Source organism: Octopus bimaculoides, chromosome 1, assembly GCF_001194135.2.
Source record: "Octopus bimaculoides isolate UCB-OBI-ISO-001 chromosome 1, ASM119413v2, whole genome shotgun sequence".
In the NCBI taxonomy this organism is placed as follows: Eukaryota; Metazoa; Mollusca; class Cephalopoda; order Octopoda; family Octopodidae; genus Octopus; species Octopus bimaculoides.
In genome coordinates, this window is record NC_068981.1 from 125,410,065 (window position 1) to 125,432,172 (window position 22,108).

The following is a 22,108-nucleotide window of genomic DNA, read 5'->3' on the forward strand; positions in this document are numbered from 1 at the left end:
ACACACACACACACACACACACACACAGAGGGTACCTCTTGGTTTCTGCCTACCAAATCCACTCACAAAGCTTTACTTGGCTTGGGGTATAGTAGAAGACTCTTGCCAGAGATTTCACACAATGGGACTGAACCCAGAACCATGTGGTTGGGGAGCAAACTTCTTACCACAAAGTCACCCTTGTGCTTAATATATATTTATATATCAACATTTAAAATGTATTTTTAAAAATGCACACACACATGCATACACTCAATGAGCAGAAACAATGTTGTATAGAGAGGATTCTCTAGTTCCGGGGGGTCACATGATAACTACACCCAGCCCATGCTATAAGTAGTTGGTGATAAAAAGTGCATCCAGTAGCAAAAAAACATGCTAAAAATAACATGACATACATGATATTTTCTATTTTGTAGTATGCCTGATCATGATAGAATGAGATGAGAAGCAAGATACTGAAACATATATTTTGGTTGTTGTAGTAAAAATGTTTTTTTGGTGGGTCAGTTCCTTACATTTATGGCTATTGTACCTCACTTTAAGCTTTGACTCATTATATTTAATTATTTGAACTTTCATACATTGACAACAATGCTTTCAGATTCACATTCTTAGTCCATCCAATAATTTCTCTCCAGACATTTGTTTATAAATATAGTGAAGACAATGCAATATTCATTTTATGGCAAAACAATATTTTTTTATGGCAGAACATAAAGATATTCCAATAAAATATTTTTCTTTTTTAACATAGTATATTCAGAGGTATATAAAAAAAAATATAATCTTACATCTAAATTAATTATATCACTAAATACAGTTTTCTCCATCTAAATTTAATCATTTATACCAATTATTAATGCCCACAAAATAGAAAGTATGATATTGTTAATAGTCTTACATCTTGACATGTTTAACTGATTCATTACAATTATGTTTAACATTTAAAATTATGATCAAGAAAAAATATATTCTTACCAAGATGAAGATGACAATAATAATGACAATAATGACAATGACGATAACAATAGCATGTGATGGCATTGACAAAGTCATGAACATGAATGTCACAAGATACCATTAGATGGGATTTGGGCAGACATGCAATAACCAATTGCCTAGCATTCTGCAATCTACTTTGTTTTACTTCCATTTTACCACAGCCTAACATAATTCTAAAAACAATTAATTCCTCATATCATTCATAAGCAGAACTCTTGCAATTTACCATTTACTCACCACAGATGATTTTAATTCTCAACCCTCCTTCACATCACAGACAAAGTTAGCTAGACAACTAAGGAATGATATTTCACACAATAATTCCACTTTTCAATCTAAGAGATGAGTGCCATACTTGGCAACATTGTACCTTTTTCTATTGAATTCAAGAATAAACAGAACATTTGTGAATTAGTCATTTAAGTACATTGGTAATTGAAGCATTTCTCATTAGGTGAATGGATTTCTTCTAGATTTGGTCTTGAATGTTAGTGCAAAGCAGTTCTTAAAGCATTGTAAATGATATGCAACTGATTGAGGTTTAAGTGTTTCTTGACTGTAAAGAGGAATTCTAGTCTGTGATGAAATTATGACAGCTGTATATATGTGGATTTACTATGAGGGATCCTTGGAGATTGTAAGTACAAGCATGTGTAAAAACTTTTGAGGGTTTTTACTGTGTATTATACATAACTAGATCCATGAGGTATAAAACACTTTCTTTGGTATGCATGACTGAATATTTGTACTGTTGAAGAAACAATTATCATGCCTTCAATGTAGTATAATCTGAAGGTTTTCTGTTCAGAGAGTCAATGTAGGATGTTTAGGTTGCAAGCAGATGATGCATGTTTCCAGATGGTAAAAAAAGAATGTGGTATAGTATCAGCTGCAAAAGTGTGAGTGTTGTTGGAAGTGGTAAAAAACACAAGTTTCCAAAGTTTTATGCCCTCTGCACCATTAATCCCACTCAGTAATGACACAAAAGTAAAGTATGTTTCTATTCAGTCAGACAAAATGAAGTAACAGAGTTATGTGTCTTGCTTAGATACAAAATGAACTAAACTGATACTAATCATTTTCAGTCTAGATTTATAGAAACAGGTAAAATATAAAATTGAAAAAGTAATCAATGTGTTATATGTGAAGTTAGCAAAATGTAAATAAGTGAATTTTAAACTCTGGCCTATGAGTCACATGTCAATATCCTTTGATTGTAGTTATTAACATAAAAAAAGAGAAAACTCATCATAATTATCAACATTTGAATGGTCATTTTTCTTTGTAAGTACATGCTGGATGGCTGTACAATATATCATATCAGGTCTTTTCTCATCTGACATGGAGCTAAGTGTTCTATCTGATCACTTCTTACAACTTATTTGATTCTCCTATTTCTTGAGTGCTCTCCAACATCAACATACAGCACTTTGTTTATTCATATTCACATCTATACAAATAGTTTTCTCTACTGTTCACCTGTAATTTTTCATACATTGATTTTCATTTATCACCCCCAGAACCTCACTACTGGATAGACTAGTAGTATGCAAAGTTCTATCACATTTTGTGTGTGTGTGTGTGTGTGTGTGTGTGTGTGTGTGTGTGTGTGTGTGTGTGTGTGTGTGTGTGTGTGTGTGTGTGTGTGTGTGTGTTTAATCAGGTCAATAGAGTGGCACATCAGTTTACTGCAGTTATTTCCCATGATAAGAAATGACTCCAATATTGCAAACTAACAAAATACTTACTCATTCACTATACTTCCTGCTTGTAGCAAGATGTAAAATTATCTGTTTAACAGTCTCACAAGCCTTTATATGTAAATGCACACACATACATACATACATGCACAGACAGACTGAGAGACAGGCAGATATATATAGATATATTAATGGTTGCTGTTATGTATAGTTATATCTAAAAACATTAACTTGTTGAAGGATCATTCAATGTGCTAAACCAAAATGAATTTTGAACTGTCAACATTTTCCATGTAAAATTAATAGCATATAATTCATAAAAATAATAATTTATGTATATATCATCATCATCATCATCCATCTGCCTAAGGGACTGCATTGTAGTCCAGTGTCTACTTTAGCATGGTTTCTACAGCTGGATACCTTTCCTAATGCCAGCCACTTTACAGAGTGTACTGTGTGCCCCTTCCATACCCTACCATCAGTGAAGTTGCCAACTTGATCATAATTTCCTACTCTAAGCTGGCCTTTGTTAAAGCTACATCATTGGCTAGTTTCTCAAAGTGTGTGTTCCAAATAGTTAGAGCAGTTGCATCTCAGAACTTCAGGCAGAAACAGAAGCAGAAGACAGTACAGAGAAGCAGATATGGAAATTAAAAGATATTGCTGCCATGAATAGGTTTAGAAAAATTTTAGTTGATGCATCTGACTGTAAGGAGAAAGATTTTGATATGTGCAACATCAATGACAACTAGAAATTTCCATGGAATAACCAATTTAGGGTTATAAATTAGACATGCAGCTGGAGTAAAATCCCAACCAAACTAAAGATAACATAGCAGTGAAATGACACTGTTGATAGAGCAGTAAAAACAAAGAGAGGCTAAGAGACAAGCTTGGAAAACCTGGAAGGAAAGTGGTAGTAGGGAGCATTATTGAATTGCTCAAAGAGAAGCTAGATGACAGTTAAATTTGGCTGAGGGTGAGATCACTAAAAGAGATTTTCACATGTTCTACATGAGGCCCAGAGGCATGAATGGTTCAGGATTGTGAGACAGTAAGAAAGAACCAAAACATCATTGACAAGATATGTATTTGGAATTATGAATGTATACTTGCCAAGAAAGTGGCATGGAAGTGCTATTATGAGAGGCTGCTAAACGTGAAGAAAGCATGAGATAAAGAGGGGCTACCTCATACTAATGCTAGGGGGGGATTAGCAATTCAAGTTGACAGCAGTGTAGTAGATTAAGTGATTAAAGACATGAAAAGAAGGAAAGCTCTGGATCTCTCAGGGATAGGCATGAAGATAATCACAATATCTGTGTACTTGATCAGTCGCCAGATACTCAATCAAGTAATACAGGAAGGTGTCAAACTAGGCATAGCAGTATCATCATATACTCCCACAAAGGCAAAAGAGATGCCTTAGAGAGAAGTAACTGTGAAGTAATCAAACCACCAGATTAGGGTATGAATGTCACTGAAAAGTCATGGCACAATTCACTTATGACAGAAAAGACCTAGTTGAGATGCAGTTTGATTCCATGTCCAGAAGAGGCATCGAAGATGCAATTTTGTTGGCAAGGTAACTGCAGGAGAAATAACTTGGCTAGGAATAAACCACTATTTCTTGCTTTCATTGACTTGGTGAAGGCATTTGACAAGATAGCACTGAGGAAACTAAGTGTGAGGGCTGTATAAAGATGTGGTTAGTAAAAGTGAGAGCTAGTAACTATTTCATTGGTGAATGTAGCATGAAGATTCAAGTTCATTAAAGGTCAGTCCTCAGTTCTCACCTTGTCATCAATGTTTTACAGGCCATCACAGACGAGTTTAAGACTGGAGGTCTAAGAGAACTCCTATACGCTGATGCTCTAGTTCCCATATCTCCATCTATAAGAGAATTAGAGAGGAAATTCCAGGTATGGAAGTTAAACCTAGTATCAAGAGACCTTAAGGTAAACTTAACAAAGACTAAGGCTTTAGTAAGTAGGGAAGAGAGTCACTGCTGTAACTTACTTATCAACAGTGTATATATGTTAAGTATGACACAAGGATGGCTATTTTAATTCAACACTGCTTCAAGATCATATACCAGATTTTAATTCAGCCAGGTAGCTATTTGCAACATTAATAAATTGTTTTATTTATTGTTTCCTATATTGGAGGCAATGAATTCTCATTCAAGTATGTGACTGGCTGTGAGTACACATCACTGAAAAGACTTAAAAAGGCTGAAATGCATCAGGTATTCTCACTGGCCACTGCTGGAGCAATTTTTCATCTCATTCCAGTATTTGCTCTGTTTTTAACACAGTACAGCCATATGTGATGTTATCTTGGGATGAATACCACAGTAACTGGCCTATCAGTGGTGTTTATACATTAAGTATGATACATAGATAGCTATGTATATAGTATATATATGTCAGCATTTAATCATTTGTTTGTATTTTTCCAGGCTGTCAAGATCTGCAGTAAAATACATCACAGTATATATTAATGTTCTGTCATTATCTTTATTTTTGAGGTCCTGCATCTTATGATCTGATCTCAATATTTTCCCAATATTAAGGTGGAAAGCTGGCAGAATTATTAGTATGCTGGGAAAAATGTTTAGTGGCATTTTGTTTGTCTTTACATTCTGAGTTCAAATTCTGCTGAGGTCAACTTTGCTTTTTGTTCTTGCAGGGTTGATAAAATAAATACCTGTTGATTGATTTAATCAACTTAACCCATTTCCCAAAACTGCTGGTCTTGTGCCAAAATCTGAAACCAAAATTTTCCCCATATCAAATTTGGCCTTTCTCTTCAGTGCAATCCTTCCATTGTCAGTACATCTTATTTTTGTCCCTCACAATTCTCATCATTCATTCATATCATATCATATTGCAGCCATCTTGCCTATATATATATTACGTGAATGTGTTACATCAATTGTTCCTTCATATTAACTTTTTCACACAGATTATCCTTCCACATTTAAAAGATCATACTGAATTATGTTCTCATCATATCAATGCAAATCTCCCATTTTCAGTGCCAATATTTCCATAAGATGTGGCATGACAATCTGTCATCCAGTTTAACACCAACACCACTATATAGTCATTGAGTACCTTTAGCAGAGACCACACTACTCTGCAAGTAAATGGGCCAGGTCTTTGGTCTGAGGATAACTTCCTCCCTGCCTCCTACCAACTCCAGAGGTCCTGGAGGTAAAAAAAAAAAAAAAGCTATGAGTAGTCTTGCTCCTTTAACTAGCCAATAAAAAATTCACACATTACACAGGCTCCCTACTATCTATAATACATACATACATACATACATACATATTTATATATATATATGTGCATACTTTCATACCTCCATATCTATGCCTGTGAGAATGTGCATGTGTATCTAAATGTATGCATTTAGTTGATGCAACCAGTTAATGCTGAGAGTTTGCCGGTGATAAGACACTTCTAGTGCTACATACATTATTGTAAGTTCTATAGACTGGAAGCAAATCAGGGTTAGCATTTCTTCAACAAGAATTTAAAATTTATTCTTTTTTTAAATACATAAATGTAGGTATTAAAAATAAATAACAAAGAGCATATATCCATTATATATTATATATATGCATGTATGTACACACTATCAGTAATTTAATTTTGAAAGGAATGTATCTGTGAAGCATTATTTTGAGAGGAGTGTAAAATTTATTGACAAATTTGCCTATATTTATAAAATGTATATTATAGATGTGGACATGAGAAATTTCCTTATGACAAACACACTGATCATAATGATGGTGATGAAATAGGACAGTTTCCATGAAATTGCAGCTAGCATAAATATCAAAGGATGAGCTTAGAAATTGTACATCTCTAGGAAAGAAAGTTAAAAAATTTACTCAAGCAGTTACATATTTGAAATTAACCAATGGTTGAATAGAAATGTAGACATACCAGTTCAGCTGCCTCTCATACAACTACAATAACAAACTGTAACCAATCGGTAATGTAGAGAAAGCTTCAGTGGAAATCTATCAAGGCTAAATTTACGCTATTTCACATTCAAATCGGAATCATGGATGAAGAATTGCTGTCGAAGAATACTTCCAAAATGGAGGAAGAAAAGGATGAGATAATGTTTACATTTCCTCAGAATCGGTCCGGATTTCAGCACAGGTTAGATATCTAATTCTTTTGTTTATGGAAAGCATGCATTTCACAGTTGGTTTAGAAGACTAGTTTAATAGAGAGAAGAAAGCAATTCAGTTGAAAGATACACACAGCACAGATGCTTCAGAAAAGCAAAAATCAATTTAGTGTTGCCTATCTATATAGTAGCATTGTATATAGAGAGATGTGTGTGTGTGTGTATGTGTGTGTATATATATATATATATATATATATATATACACACACAAACACACACACACACATATGTATGTTGTATGTATACATACTAATACACACACACATATATTCATATATGTATACACACACACACACACAAACACATTTCTCCACATTTACAATTTCATTCATTCATGTAATACACACACACACACACACCTGTACACATAATGCAGCAAGTTTTCTTTTTATTTTGCATCAAAGCTTTCTTTTTGTATTTATGTTTATTTTCTTTCTTTATAAACTGATATATTTGAATTGTATAACTTAGAAAATTCTTAAATGTTTAGAGTGGTATTTTGGCTCTTTTCTTTTTGTCTGGCTTTTTTTTTTTTTGTGTCCAAACAGAGATCTACTTGAATCATATATAAAAATACAGAAACACAAAACAGTTTATTGAATAATTTTATATGTGAAACAATCAAACCATTACACACTGAAAATATACTTGTAGTAAAAACTAGAAAAAAATGACTTCACAAAAAAAAAAAAATCTCTTACATAATTGAAGTTTAAAAGTAAATCTTTTCTTTTTCCCCATGAAAAGTAATCAAACTATAAGCTTTCAGGGAAATATGTACAATTGTTGTAAACACGCCTTAGTAATAAATTCCTTATAAATTTCTAGATTTATTCGCTCATCACCTGATAATTTCTCAGAGAAAATAAAATACAAGGCCTCATCACTCAATGTTTATGAGGCAACAAGTAACGGGGAATATTGCAACAATACACACTTATTTGCAACAAATAACAAGTGCTACTGCTATCCCTTTAACAGGCTAAGATATTTCACTGGAATCAACTAAGAAATTCTTGTATATGAAGCAGAGAAATTGTCACAAATACCTAACGTAATCTCTCAGATATTGGAATAGTAATTAAAAGCGATGAATTGGTAAACAGACAGCATGGCTCACATAATTCAATATTTTAACAATTAACTCCCCAAATTTACAGTTTTTAACCCCCGCATACAAAACGTGAACATTTTAAATTTATATTTGTGTCGTGTTTTCTACTATCCATTGCAACTGAAGAGAAGTAAATAAATGAATAAAGATAAAATTTTAAAAAATATACATAAACACGTGTAGAGATAAATTGATATTGAAGCAGTAGTGAACATTAGTTAGGTCTATACAATCAGCTGTTGTATATTTTATTGAACATCTATCCAACTATCTATCTATCTATCTACCTATCTATCAATTTATCTATGTATATGTATATAATATCCTTACACAGACACACAGACACATATACACACACACATATGTATGCACACGTGTGTATGTATGTATTGTTGATCAAATGACTAAGTGACATGACATTTTTCATAAACCACATTATTTTATTAATGAAGACAAATAAAATAGATTTAAATATTGAACTCATTACGACAAACGCAAAAAAAAAAGAAAAAAAAGCAATTATATATTATTGTCATTTTGTTTTTTTTTTTCTTATAACATGTAAATACATTAACATGTCTTATTATATAGTATGATAATGATACAGCATTTACGTAGATTTCAATATTTTATTATACATTAATTCCTAAAAAATGTCACCAGCTGTTGTTTTCCAACCCCTGCTAAAATTCATTGATTACTTTCAACACAGCATAACGAAAGCATTAAAAATAAGGTATTTTTCCAAATGTTTCCACATTTTGTACCCTTTACATGTACCTCTCCAAAACAAAGATGTGGGGTGAGAGAGAGAGAGAGAGAGAGAAAGAGAGAACAAATGTATAGGTAAGAAAAAAACTACTAACTTGATATCATTTTAAAAGTGAAACTAGGCTTTTGGGAGAAAAAAAATAGACAAACAAGTTGATATGTTGCTTTTTACAAATATCGAAATGCATTGTGACATAACTTATGATTCGATTCACTAAGCCACGCCGACAACTGTTCCATATCCAGCAGTGACCTAGTTATGATTCGATGATACTTCTTAAGTAAGCCTGGTCACATGTGGCTGGAGTGGATGAAAAAAATAAAAAACACCGATATCACATTGGAAGAATAAACACATTCATATTCCTTTTGTTACTCTTACTACAACTACTACCACCATCCTTACTACTATTACCACCACCACCACCACTACCCATGCTACTACTAATGTTATAATTGTTATGTTTTGAGTTCAAATACTGCTGAGAGCAATTTTTCCTCCCACCAGGATCAATAAGATAAAGCACTGGTCAACTACTGTGACAACAGCATTGACTAACTTCCACTCCCAAACTTTCAGGCCTTGTGTCTGTAGAAAATTAATATCGTTATTATTATTATTAGTAGTAGGTGTTGATAACATGAATATCAGCTGAGCATTGAGGTCTATATAATCAACTTACCCACTCCCTGAAATTGCTAGCCTTGTGCCAAAACTTGAAACCAAAGGTAGCAAGTTGGCAGAACCAAGCAGAACTATGAGAACACCAGACAAAATGCTTAGCAGCATTTCGTCCATCTTTATGTTCTATTCAGTTGAAATCAACTTTGCCTTTCATTCTTTCAGAGACAAATGCTGGAGTTGATGTAATCGATTTACCCTACCCCTGAAATTGCTGGCCTTGTACCAAAATTTGAAACCATCATCATTATTATTATTATTATTATTAAGGTGGCAAGTTGGCAGAATCATTAGCACAATGGGCAAAATGCTTAGCAGCATTTTGTCCGTCTTTGCATTCTGAGTTCAAATTCTGCCGAGGTCAATTTTTCCTTTCAGGGTCGATAAATTAAATACCAGTGAAACACTGGGATGATGTCATCAACTTAACTCCTCCCCGAAATTGCTGGCCTTGTGCCAAAATTTGAATTCATTATCATCATCATCATCATTACTACTACTGCTACCACTACTACTACAATTACAGAATTGATGCTGTGTTAAACAAAATGTTTTGTGGAACTACTTTTGGTTTTTTTATATTCTGAGTTCAAGCATAAATGAAGTTAACTTTGCCTTTTATCCACTGGGAATCAATAAGATAAAGCACCAGTTAAGTACTTGTATGAATCTGATTAATTAAACTCCTCCCCTAAATTTCTGGCCTTGCACCTACTCTATAAACCATTTAGAGCAGTGATTTAACAAAATTGTTACAGAGCAGGACAAAATATCTTGTGGTATATCTACAGCTATTTATGCTCTGAGTTCAAATGTCAATGAGTTTAACTTTGTCAGTCTTTCTGGATTGACAAAATATAACAACAATCAAGTTCTCAGGTCTGTTTAATTGCCTCTCTCCACCAAAATTTTAGGCCTTGTGCCTAAATTAGAAACATTATTATTATTAATATTATTGCCTTTGCACAGCTTCTAACGCTGGAGATGTACTACAGTGTCAGCTGTCCGCTACCAGTGAACTAAGGTAACACCTCTTATTTTTCAAGCACCTTCCGGAGTATTCGAGAGATTCCAAGCAGTGCTGTTTTCTGCAAGTGCTTTACATTATTAATTATTATTATTATTATTATTATTTAAGGTGGTGAACGACCAGAATCATAACTGAGTCAGATAAAATGCTCAGCTGCATTTCTTCTGGCTTATCTTTCTGAGTTCAAATACTTCTGGTGTCAATTTCACCTTTCATCTTTTCAGGGTCAATAAAATAAGAACCAGGTAAATACTTGGGTCGATGTAATCAACTAGTCTCTGTACCTATTGTAGTAAGAATCATTATTATTATCTGCAGTTGTGATCCGGTAGAATCATTACTGCACTAGATAAAATGCTTCGTAGCATTTTTTCCAGCTCTTTGTGCTCTGAGTTCAAATGACACAAAAGTTGACTTCGCCTTTCAGCTTTTTGGGGTCAATAAAATAATTAATTGCCTTCCTCCTCCTCTTAAAATTGTCGGCCTTGAACCAAAATTATCATTATTATTATTTGGCCCATGGATTGATAGAATCAGAACAACATTGGCCTTGTGATATTTCCTTCAGTTCTTAATTTGCTGTGTTCAAATACTGCTAAGGTTATCTTTGCCTTTCATCCTTCCAGAGTTGCTAAGTTAAAGCGCCAGTCAAGTGCTGGAATTTACTTGTAGGTAAGAAGTATTTCCCCAAATCCAATACATGTGAGTTATAATAAACACTATGCATGAACTAACACTGCTTTTAGGGATAGAAAGCTTGGTATTTTTCTAAGTATTTGTGAGAAGACAGAGCTTGTTGGATGGTAGTAAGCTGCAAAATGAAATAACTTTTAGTATCCAGTACATTCTGATTTCAATTCCAGCTGTTGTCAACTTTACCTTTCATTCATCTGGATCGATACAAGTACCAGTAATATAATGAGGATGGATCCATTTACCATATACTAGTACTACTATAAATGCATGGCCTTGTCCCACTATATGTAGCAATTATAATGCAGAAAGGTAACTTAACAGCAGAAACTGTATCACACTGGACTAACTCCAGTTCTCTGTGTTCCAAGTTCAAATCTTGTTCTAGTTAAGTTTGTTTCTCATCTCTCCATGGTTGATAAAAACAAGTACCAGTTATCCAGTTATGTGCTGAAAATTATTTCACCTGAGTGTCTCACACTTGCACAAGTCTCTAACTTTGTACCAATATAAGAAATTATGATCCAGTACATCAAAGCTGGGTAAATATAGGATGCAGTAAAAAAGATAAGGCTAGTGTTGTTGTTGTTGTTGTTGTTGGCACTCCGTCGCTTACGACGTCGAGGGTTCCAGTTGATCCGATCAACGGAACAGCCTGCTCATGAAATTAACGTACAAGTGGCTGAGCACTCCACAGACACGTGTACCCTTAAAGTAGTTCTCGGGGGAGATTCAGCATGACACAGAGTGCGACAAGGCTGGCCCTTTGAATTACAGGCACAACAGAAACAGGAAGTAAGAGTAACAGAAAGTTGTGGTGAAAGAGTACAGCAGGGTTCGCCACCATCCCCTGCCGGAGCCGCATGGAACTTTAGGTGTTTTCGCTCAATAAACACTCATAACGGCCGGTCTGGGAATCGAAACTGTGATCCTATGACTGCGAGTCCGCTACCCTAACCACTGGGCCATTGCGCCTCCACGATGGCTAGTGGTAAAGAATGGTAAGAGTAAGGAGTGCTGAATACGAGTAGATCTGAAACTACATAAGTATATAGAATGATAGAGGGGTAATAGTAGAAGCAGGGTAGAGTGAAAAAGAGTGACAGTAGTAGAACTGAATACTGACAGATAAGAGGATAATGCAAGAGGGCAGTAGATGAAAACTTAATAGGGATATGTATGCACAGGTTATATGAGTGTGTGTGTGTGTGTGTGTACTGCCTTTTGTATAACAATTTGTATTCAATGTTTGGGGTTTTGTGGGTAATAAAGAAATAACAATAATAATAATCCTTTTTACTATAGACACAAGGCCTGAAATTTGGAGAGCGGGGCAAGTTGATTACATCATCCCCAGTGCGTAACTGCTATTTATTTATTGACCCCCAAAAGGGTGAAAGGCAAAGTCGACCTCGGTGGAATTTGAACTCACAACGTAAAGGCAGTTGAAACGCTGCAAAGCATTTTGCTCAGTGTGCTAATGATTCTGCTAGCTTGCCACCTTAACAATAATAATAATAATAATAATAATAATAATAATAATAATTGTTTAACGTTTGCTTTCCATACTGGCATGGGTTGGACGGTTTGACTGAGGACTAGCAAGCAAAGAGGCTGCACCAGGCTCCAATCTGATCTGGCAAGGTTTCTACAGCTGGATGCCCTTCCTAATGCCAACCCCACTCCAAGAGAGTAGTGGGTGCTTTTTACGTACCACTCGCACAGGGTCCAGTCAGGCGGCACTGATATTGACCACACTCGAATGGTGCTTTTTACGTGCCACCGGCACAGGAGCCAGTCAGGCAGCACTAGCATCAACCAAGCTCATATGGTGCTTTTCACATGTCGCTGGCATGGGTGCCAATCAGGCAGTACTGACATCAGCCATGACAACAATTTCACTTCACTCAACATGTCTTCTCAAGTAGAGCATATTGCTTGACAATTGAAGGGTACTCTTAAATGGGCCAAGCCTCTCTACTATAGGCACAAGGCCTGAAATAGTGGGGAGGGGGATAGTTGATTGCATCAACCCCAGCACTGGACTACCACTTATTTTACTGACCCTGAAAGGATGAAAGGCAAAGTGGACCTTGGCAGAATTTGAACTCAGAACACAAAGAAAGACGAAATGCTGCTAAGCATTTTTCCTGGTGTGCTAACAATTCTGCCAGCTCCTCTTCCTCCTCTTCCTCACCACCACCACCACCACCACCACCATGGCAGCAGCGACGACAATGACAACAACAACAACAATAATAGGTACTGATGCTGTTGTTCAGAATGGTGGATGAGCAGGATCATTAACCCTTTAACATTCAAATCATTCTATCAAATGTAATGCTTATTTACATTGTTTGAAATTAATCATGCACTGTACCATAACTTCAAGATTTCAATGATGTGATTGTTTCTTTTTAGAATGACACTGTAGGTGTGAGAGGCCACATCTGACTGGTTTGAACATAAAAGGGGTTAAAGCATTGGTGAAAATATCTCACACCATCTCTTCTGGCTCTTTACATTCTGAATTCAAATCTTGCCAAGGGCAACTTTTACTTGTCATCCAGTTAAGTACTTGGGTCAACGTAATTGACTAACTATCTCAAAATTGCTGGCCGTGTGCCTAAATTAGAAACTATTATTATTGTTGCTGTTGTAGGGTGCTGAGTAACAGCACTGACAGAAAAGTGCACTAAATATCATGCAGTATCTAGTTAATCTATTTATGTTGTGATTTCAAATCCTGCCAAGTTTGTTTTTGTCTTTCATACTTCTTGGGTTGGTAAAAAAAGGTAGTAATAAAGTGGTAGAGTTATTAGAGAGGGAAACAGCAGAGAAAATAGCTGGTGTGATAAGTTTAAATATAAGAAAGAAAGAGGTCCACTGTTTCAGGCTACAGGTATTTTATCAAAGAGAAGATATGAGAGATGTATGTGTTGTAGCTGAAATTTATCTGGAAGTAGTCAGAACTCTCTTCTTTCCCTTTGTAAAAGGCCTAATGTTACATATCTTTCTCTCATGCTAACTATAATTATTTGAACCACCACACTTCTTCTAGGATTATTTTTTGCTAATGCAATCCTCTGATTCAAGATTTTGCCATATTAGTTGCAGATAGAGTAGCAGAGAAATATTAGACAGTAGAGAAACAGAAGCATAAAGTTTATAAATGGCTGATATATTAATTAGATCAATAGTCCCAAACCTTTTTTTTGCACTAGTTTCATGCAAGACAGTTTTTTCACAGACCGGGGGGATCATGTGCATAACAAAACACAATAAAGTGTATAATATGTCATTTAATTATTAACATATATAATGCAAAAACACCCTGCAGACTGTGATAGTCAATAAAATAAAAATAAAATTAAGAAATGTATTCTTTCTGTATGGCTTGGTGCCAAATGATCCATGGTCCAGTACTGGTGTGTAGCTTTGTTGTTAGGGACCTGTATATTAGATAATGAAGTGAAGTAAATATTAGATGGGTGAAGTGATATAAATATTAAGCAGTGGAGTGGTAGAAACATTAGATCTGCAGTTTCCAACCTTTCCTATACCCCCACCTGACATATTTGGTTAATTTTCATACTCCTTACAGAAGCGGCATCATGTAAAAATGAAAACTCAAGTTTTGAATATGCAATTTATTTTTTTAAAATCATACTACATACAGTAGTACTGTGGTTGAACAAACTGAACTTAAAAGTTAAGCTTTTGACTCATGGTATAAAATGCAGATGTTAATTGAGCATTCAAAAAAGAACTGTAAACATTGAAATCAATTATGAGCATAAATTATAGCAACTTCTTTGTTCCTGCTTTTCATTCATGACTTCATATCAAACCATAGAACTTTCTTGCGCTTTGCAATCAACAGGGCTGCCTGTGAATTTCGACTTCCTAAATTCCCAGAACTGAATTCAGATTCGCACAAGCATAAAGTAAGTACTTTCCTTCTTTGCTGTGCTCACTGAAATGTCATCGCCTATCCAAACTTAGGAATCCCTGCATAAGATGGTGGTATATCTCATGTGTTAGATGGTTTTCTGACATAAATATCAAATAATGAAATGATTGGTATAATAAATAGTGCAGTGACAGACAAATTAGATGAGAGAATGACAGACACTGGATGGGGAAATGCCACCCACATATTGTAGCAAATGATAAAGAGATTACATGGTGGAGAGGCATACATATTAGACAATGAAGTGGCTGATAATCAAATTAAGAGATAATGTACTGAATGATATATCTAAAAAAAAATCCTTAACCAATTATAAAGGAAAAACAAATCTCTCAAAGTTGGAAAAAGAAAACACAAACTTAGCAATAATTGTTAATTTAGAAACTCACAGAGAAAAGGGAAAATAATTTCAAGAAATGCAGAATTAATTTCTCAATGTTAATTTTCATGCCAAGGAGAAGGAAAGTCTGACTATTGCATCAAAAATACAACTATGGTCATATTTCAGTCTGCAAGAACTCATCAGTATAGGATAGTCTAAGCAAGCTTGTTCATCACGTGATGTAGATTTTTACATTTAGAAAGAGTTAGGAAGAGTCTTCAGACTGTATAATTTACATAGTTGAAAATAAAATGAGCTAATGACGTGAAGTGTTTGATATGTCATTGTTGTCATTTTTTTAGCCTTTGGTTGGCCTTGTTCAAGTAAATCTATAGTAAAAGACAGCATTTGGGCTATACCAATCCTGCCATTTTCCTCAGATTTGACTTACTTTAATAACAATTAGTGCATGATAGGAGAAATTTGGCAACTGTTTCTTGTAGATCATGAGACCACATAACACTCTTGTTGCCTGATACACAATGGTGATTAATGCAGCAAAACTATTACAAGGTATCATGATAGACATATTAGATACTGCAACGGCTGACATATTAGTTGGCATAGTAGTTAATTCATCAGATAGTGTAGCAACTGACAAGGGTGTAATGACTGATACATTAAATGGTGTAGTGTTACACTTATGAGATGATATAATAGCTGAGACATTAGATACTGTAATGGCTGATATATTAGATGGTATAATGAATGACATTAAATAATAGGAGACATATTAGAAAATATTAGACACCAGAATAAGAAAAATATTAGATGGAGTAATGATAAAACATTAGATGGTAGAATGACAAAAATATTTGGTGGTGGAGTGACAAAACCTAAGATAATAGACTGATAATGACAAAAGTTTTTGATGAAGAAGTTATATACACATTCAGATAGCAAAAAAGTCTTTCATCCTTCCAATGTGGACTAATAAATATTATTATGACACTGAGGGAATGCAAAGTGCCTGACTTTAACATAAGTGAATATATGCTGAATTAATGTTGAATAAATGTTTTACATTGTCGAGTTCAGGACTTTATTGTCTTCTGTTCAAATCACACTGGGCCTGGCTTTATTTTTAAACCTTTAGCATTTAAACCAACCATATCTGGTGAAAATATTCTACCTCCTTTATCTCAAAATCAGCCAGATCTGGCTTTTCACACCTATGCTACAATATCATTTTAAAAATAAACAACCAGGAGGCGCAGGAGTGGCTGTGTGGTAAGTAGCTTGCTTACCAACCACATGGTTCCGAGTTCATTCTCACTGCGTGGCACCTTGGGCAAGTGTCTTCTACTATAGCCTCGGGCCGACCAAAGCCTTGTGAGTGGATTTGGTAGACGGAAACTGAAAGAAGCCAGTCGTATATATGTATATATATATGTATGTGCTTGTATATGTTTGTGTGTCTGTGTTTGTGTGTCTGTGTTTGTGTCCCCAGCATCGCTTGACAACTGATGCTGGTGTGTTTACATCCCCGTAACTTAGCAGTTTGGCAAAAGAGACCAATAGAATAAGTACTAGGCTTCCAAAGAATAAGTCCTGGGGTCGATTTGCTCGACTAAAGGCGGTGCTCCAGCATGGCCACATTCAAATGACTGAAACAAGTAAAAGAGTAAAAGAGAATCATATAATCAAAATCTCAAAGCTATGAGATAGTGCATAATCAATTCAAAATGATGTGGATAAATAAGCATTAAATTTAACAAAGTAATCTGAATGCTGAAGGGTTAAACTCTTCTGAGACACCAAGTATGCCAACTACCAGTGATATACTGAAGTCAATGACAAATGTTAGACTACTGTCTACTCTAAAAGAATTATTTACAACTACTAGTTCATGTACTGAAGATTTTTACTCACCTAAGATCTAATACTTATTTAAGGAAATATTATTATTGGTTCTGATAAGAGTAGCAAAAATAATTGAGTCAGAAGAATTATGGTCCGTTGCCTCTGGTTTAACAATTCACTTGTTCTTCAGTTAACGATGCAGCTACCTACCACATGGTCATTTCAACTGCTAGTGATAGCAGTCAAATCTTCCTTATAGTCTCTTATAAAAGGACACATTGGATAATGTAGTCAAGTGTGCAAGAAAAACAGTTGGACATGGCTGGAATGCTTTTGGTCAAAGGTTTTACTTAATTAGGGTTGACTTGGGTTCAAACAACAAAAATTCCCTTCTCAAAGTTTGAATGTCGCCTAAGTCAGCCTAGCTTTTTCTCTATTGTCAAGGCAATATACTGGTGTTGATGCACTTTGTTCCACCTTTCCTTTATAAAAACAGTTTTGTGTCAGTTACAAGAAATATTATCATTGACCTTTATTTCCTTCTTAATTTACATAATAAAATTGGAGATGAATTGTCAATTTAAAGTCATAAAATGAACAGAATTGTAAGAACAATGGACAAAGTCCATTTAGTTTCCAGTTATGGTCCTTTGTATTTGGAGTTCAAATCACACCAAGGTCAACTTTGTCTTTCGTTCTTCCTGGGTCAATAAAATAAAATACCAGACACACAGTGCTGTCAAATCTTATAATGTTTCCTAGACGTGACTTGAACTGAATTACAATAAAAGAAATGGTTTCATAACTGTTAGTGTAGTTTCATCTCTTATGATCTATTGTTGTGAATTCAAATTCTGATTGAGTTATTTTCCTCTCTTCTCTCTCAGCAAGTCAATAAAACAAATACCAATATCAGTCATCTACTGAGATTTAATCTGTTGATTATACAATTCACCAATGAAAATTGGCCTTATCTCTAGTAAAAATACATCATTATTCTCAGTTAACAGTTTCCTAGCTTGACTTCACTTTTTATCCTTGTACTTTTTGAGCTTGCATTTTTTGATCAGTACTATTCCAGCAGGTCAATGATCAAAGATGGTCTAGCTGTGATACCTTTGTGTTTCTTTTTCAAGCATAGTGTGCCTAAGTTTACATTAGCCAATGGCTGGTCATCTAAAGAATTGATAGAATAGGTGCCAGCAGCAGTCATTCATTGGATTTGAACCATTCAACTGTATCTCATGCTAGCCTTTCAATAAACACTGTCCTTGTGCCTATTCAGAAGAAGGAATGTCATCGTTTAGCTAAGGGCAAACTCTAATAGAGCAGCCCCATGGTCAAACATATTTCAGTCATGATCATCCCATCCTCATTTTCAGAATGCATGTCGAACCATCTCATCCAATAAGTCCACTCTAGCCAAATAATAGAATATTATGTGAGATTTTACTTCTATTTCCAGCAGGTTGAGCAGCTAACCATAAACAGATTCGCTTGTTAGCTTCAAAAGAAATAATTGGTTTCTATAGTGATTAATTTTTCATAACAAATGTTTTTCTGTATCAAAAACTTATGATGGGTACAGAAAGTAGTTAGAAACAAGAATTATATTCAAACCATATCAATTTATTTCTACTTTTCCATAAACATTTCATTGTCCTTAGAATATTAATGATGATATTGATAATGATGACGATAAAGCCATCAAGTCTACTTTGCTGCATCAAAAGTACTTGTTTTATCCACACATAATATTTAAAAAAAGCATTCAACCATGCCCTATCCTTGATGAATCAATTGATTTTTGCTTTCAGGCATACAATGGAATATATATTGCTGTAGCTCTAGTAAGTATTTGTAACAAGGCTATCTTTTTGTGAGTACATTCAATTATTAGGTGTGTCAAAGACAGTTTTACAATTGAAAATATTAAAATGTTAAAATTAATACAGTACTTGATGGAATAGCTGCAGTTGTTTAGCCTCAGTTCAGCTCTGGTTGAGCAGGTTGCTACTTCTAAGATTGAGAGATCATGAAGGACCTCTTATTGGCTCACTAACTGACTAATCTTTAAGGATCTAGGAAGGACTCACTTAACTCAGCATCTCCAACATCTAGTTACTGACTTATGTAGAACTTTTAACACCAAGTGATTACATATATTCTTTTCTAACTGTTAAAAGGAACTTTTAAAATGATCTCTCTCTCTTTCTCCATCTCTCTTCTTTCTCTCCATCTCTTCCACCCCTCTCTCTTTCTGTCTTTCTCTCGCACACACACACACACACACACACAGTCATACCATTTACACAATTTTATTTTTCCTGGTGAATTAAACTATAACCATAGAATTAAGTACTTTACAGTTGTTTACTTTATAGATATGACTGCATGGTTAAGATGACTCCACAAGTACATAGATTCAAGGCAGTGTCTTCTACTTTAATAGCCTTCTACTTTAAAAGCCTGATGGGGGAAATTTGGTAAACAGAATCTGTACAGAAGCTCGTTGGTGTTTCTGTTTTTGTGTGGCAGACTTATTCCTTTAACGGGTTAAGTAACACCACCCCCAACACCACCTGGCCCAAGGATGCCCTTAAAGGAATTCATTTTGTGACCAACTATTAGGCCAGGTGTCCGGCCCAAAGATAACTTCTTATTTTTATCCCACCAGTCTTAGGGACTCTGTAAAAAGTCATGAGTACTGCCCATACTTTGTTAACTTAGTCACTAAAAAGCAAACATAAATCCATATGTCAGTATGTCACATATTCCATTGCTGAACTTCTTTGAAGTCTCCTTAAAAACTTTATCAAATGCCAAAGTTTGTATTACATGTATAAGACTGATGACGTAACTAAATATCGTAAACAGACAGGCAGAAAATCATTACAAATTCAGGAATATGCAAGTATAACATTTATCTTAGCAAGACAGAGAAGCACAACATGTGATAAGGATAGAGAGACAAATAAAAATATTTAATAGATAGTTAGATAAGATGGCTGGCAGAAAAATATATAAATAGATGAATCTACTATTTAGTAGTATCTGCACACAAATATGATCATACTGCTACTCCAGGTGCAGTGCATTTATATCATTGTTGTGATATATCAATATTCAAAGCAGTAACATTTTGTTTAAGTTGAAATATAATTAATTTAATAAAGTGAAATAATTTCTATAAGAAGTTTACAGTAATTAATTTCATTGATAATAGACTTTCTTGGATGCTATTATTTTCATTTGCCATCATTCCTTTAAAACTTCTATTAAATGACAGTCAAATATTGTATATACAATAAATGTAATAAACTATTACCAGTACAAATCATGAAAGAGCTTCTAGAAATACTCACCTTGATTAATATTGTAACTAAATCTCTCTCTCTCTAAATTAATTTCTAATCATTAAAAGCATGAGTAGCCTGTCTATGTCCTCTTGCAGTCACACTCTCAAAATCCTTGTATTAAACTCCTAAGCCAATCAAAACCTTTGTACTAAACATACCAATCATAATCTTTGATCTAAACACTTAGCCTAATCCTTTCTCTCCATAAGTGCAATGCTCTGGGTCTTCCTCCATGTATAGATATCATCCTGCAGATATTTAAACGAGATATCAACACTACTGAAGCTGCTTATCTGAAGGGATCTGTAAGGGTTATGGATATTGTTCCTTCTTCTCAAATTGATTAACAATGTGAAAAAACAAATGAAATCTTCAAACATCTGATCCATGTCCCAAATTTAATTAAAAACCTTAATCTTCTGATCCTTTATCTCAGTCTCAATTCTCATGTTTGGACCTTACTCTATAACTGCCTGATATTCTTTCAAAATACCAATTCAATCAGATTAATATATTTATTCCTAATCGAAAAGTTTTTATACCATTTATGGCTCCAAAATCTCAAGAAAATCCAAACTGTATTATATCAATTTTAGCATTTACTAAGTTTTACTCAGACAACTTCTGCAACTTATATTTCAAGATCCATTAATCTATAGCTCAATCCTAATCTCCCTTGATTATAACCTACAGAAATTAACAATACTGATAAACAAACTATTGTGAGATAAAACTTCATCTAATATTATTTGGAAATTATCCCGATTCCTCCCAGTATCATAAAATAGCCTCTGAAGGTCAGGCAACATTGTTTTATCTAATTTCCTTAATTGCATTATGCACTAGACCTGAATTTAATAGATAGCTCTTGTTTCTCTTTCCATTAGGAACACGTTATCTGCAGCTTATTCATACTACTTGCTGTGTTTTTTTTCTTTTTCTTTTTTGTAATAACATTTTGGTGATTCTGTTTCATTACAATGACACATGTCTAAATGTACCAATACTATTATAGTAACATGCTTACTATTGTATCTCACTGACAAATTAGAGAAAGGTAGGAAGGACAAGTACACTTGATGATGCACAGAGGATAGTTAACTAGTTAATTAGTTCTTTATATATTACAATGAAATAGCAGCATTAACTCAAAGGAAATACATTCCCAGAATATGAGCAATATTTAAATACAGGCATCTTTCCCAACCACATAGATCTGGGTTCAATCCCACTGAGGTACTTTCAGCAGTTGTCTTCTAGTATAGCCTTGAGCTGAGTAAAGCCTGGTGAATGGATTCAGAAGGAAACTGAAAGAAACCGTGTGTGTGTGTGTGTGTGTGTGTGTGTGTGTGTGTGTATGTGTGTTTACGTGTGTATGTGCCTA

At 34.5% G+C, this 22,108-nt stretch overlaps 2 protein-coding genes across 6 annotated transcripts in view; one reads left to right on the forward strand and one right to left on the reverse strand.

Moving 5' to 3' along the window:
• The window catches only part of LOC106873822 (glycosaminoglycan xylosylkinase), a 419,531-nt gene that overhangs the window by 264,057 nt on the left and 133,366 nt on the right, over window positions 1-22,108 (reverse strand). The window contains exon 1 of one of the 4 annotated variants that reach the window (XM_052970099.1): window positions 6,665-6,761. The exons of the other annotated variants lie outside the window; for them this stretch is intronic. The gene's annotated coding sequence lies outside the window, so the exon portion shown is untranslated. Of the gene's footprint in view, window positions 1-6,664; window positions 6,762-22,108 lie in introns of those variants that run through there. 4 annotated transcript variants of the gene reach the window in all.
• The window catches only part of LOC106878725 (potassium channel subfamily T member 2), a 747,999-nt gene that overhangs the window by 155,970 nt on the left and 569,921 nt on the right, over window positions 1-22,108 (forward strand). Inside the window, exon 1 of one of the 2 annotated variants that reach the window (XM_052970046.1) lies at window positions 6,783-6,886. The exons of the other annotated variant lie outside the window; for it this stretch is intronic. Coding sequence (XP_052826006.1) covers window positions 6,786-6,886 — 101 coding nt within the window. The 5' untranslated portion in view covers window positions 6,783-6,785. Of the gene's footprint in view, window positions 1-6,782; window positions 6,887-22,108 lie in introns of those variants that run through there. 2 annotated transcript variants of the gene reach the window in all.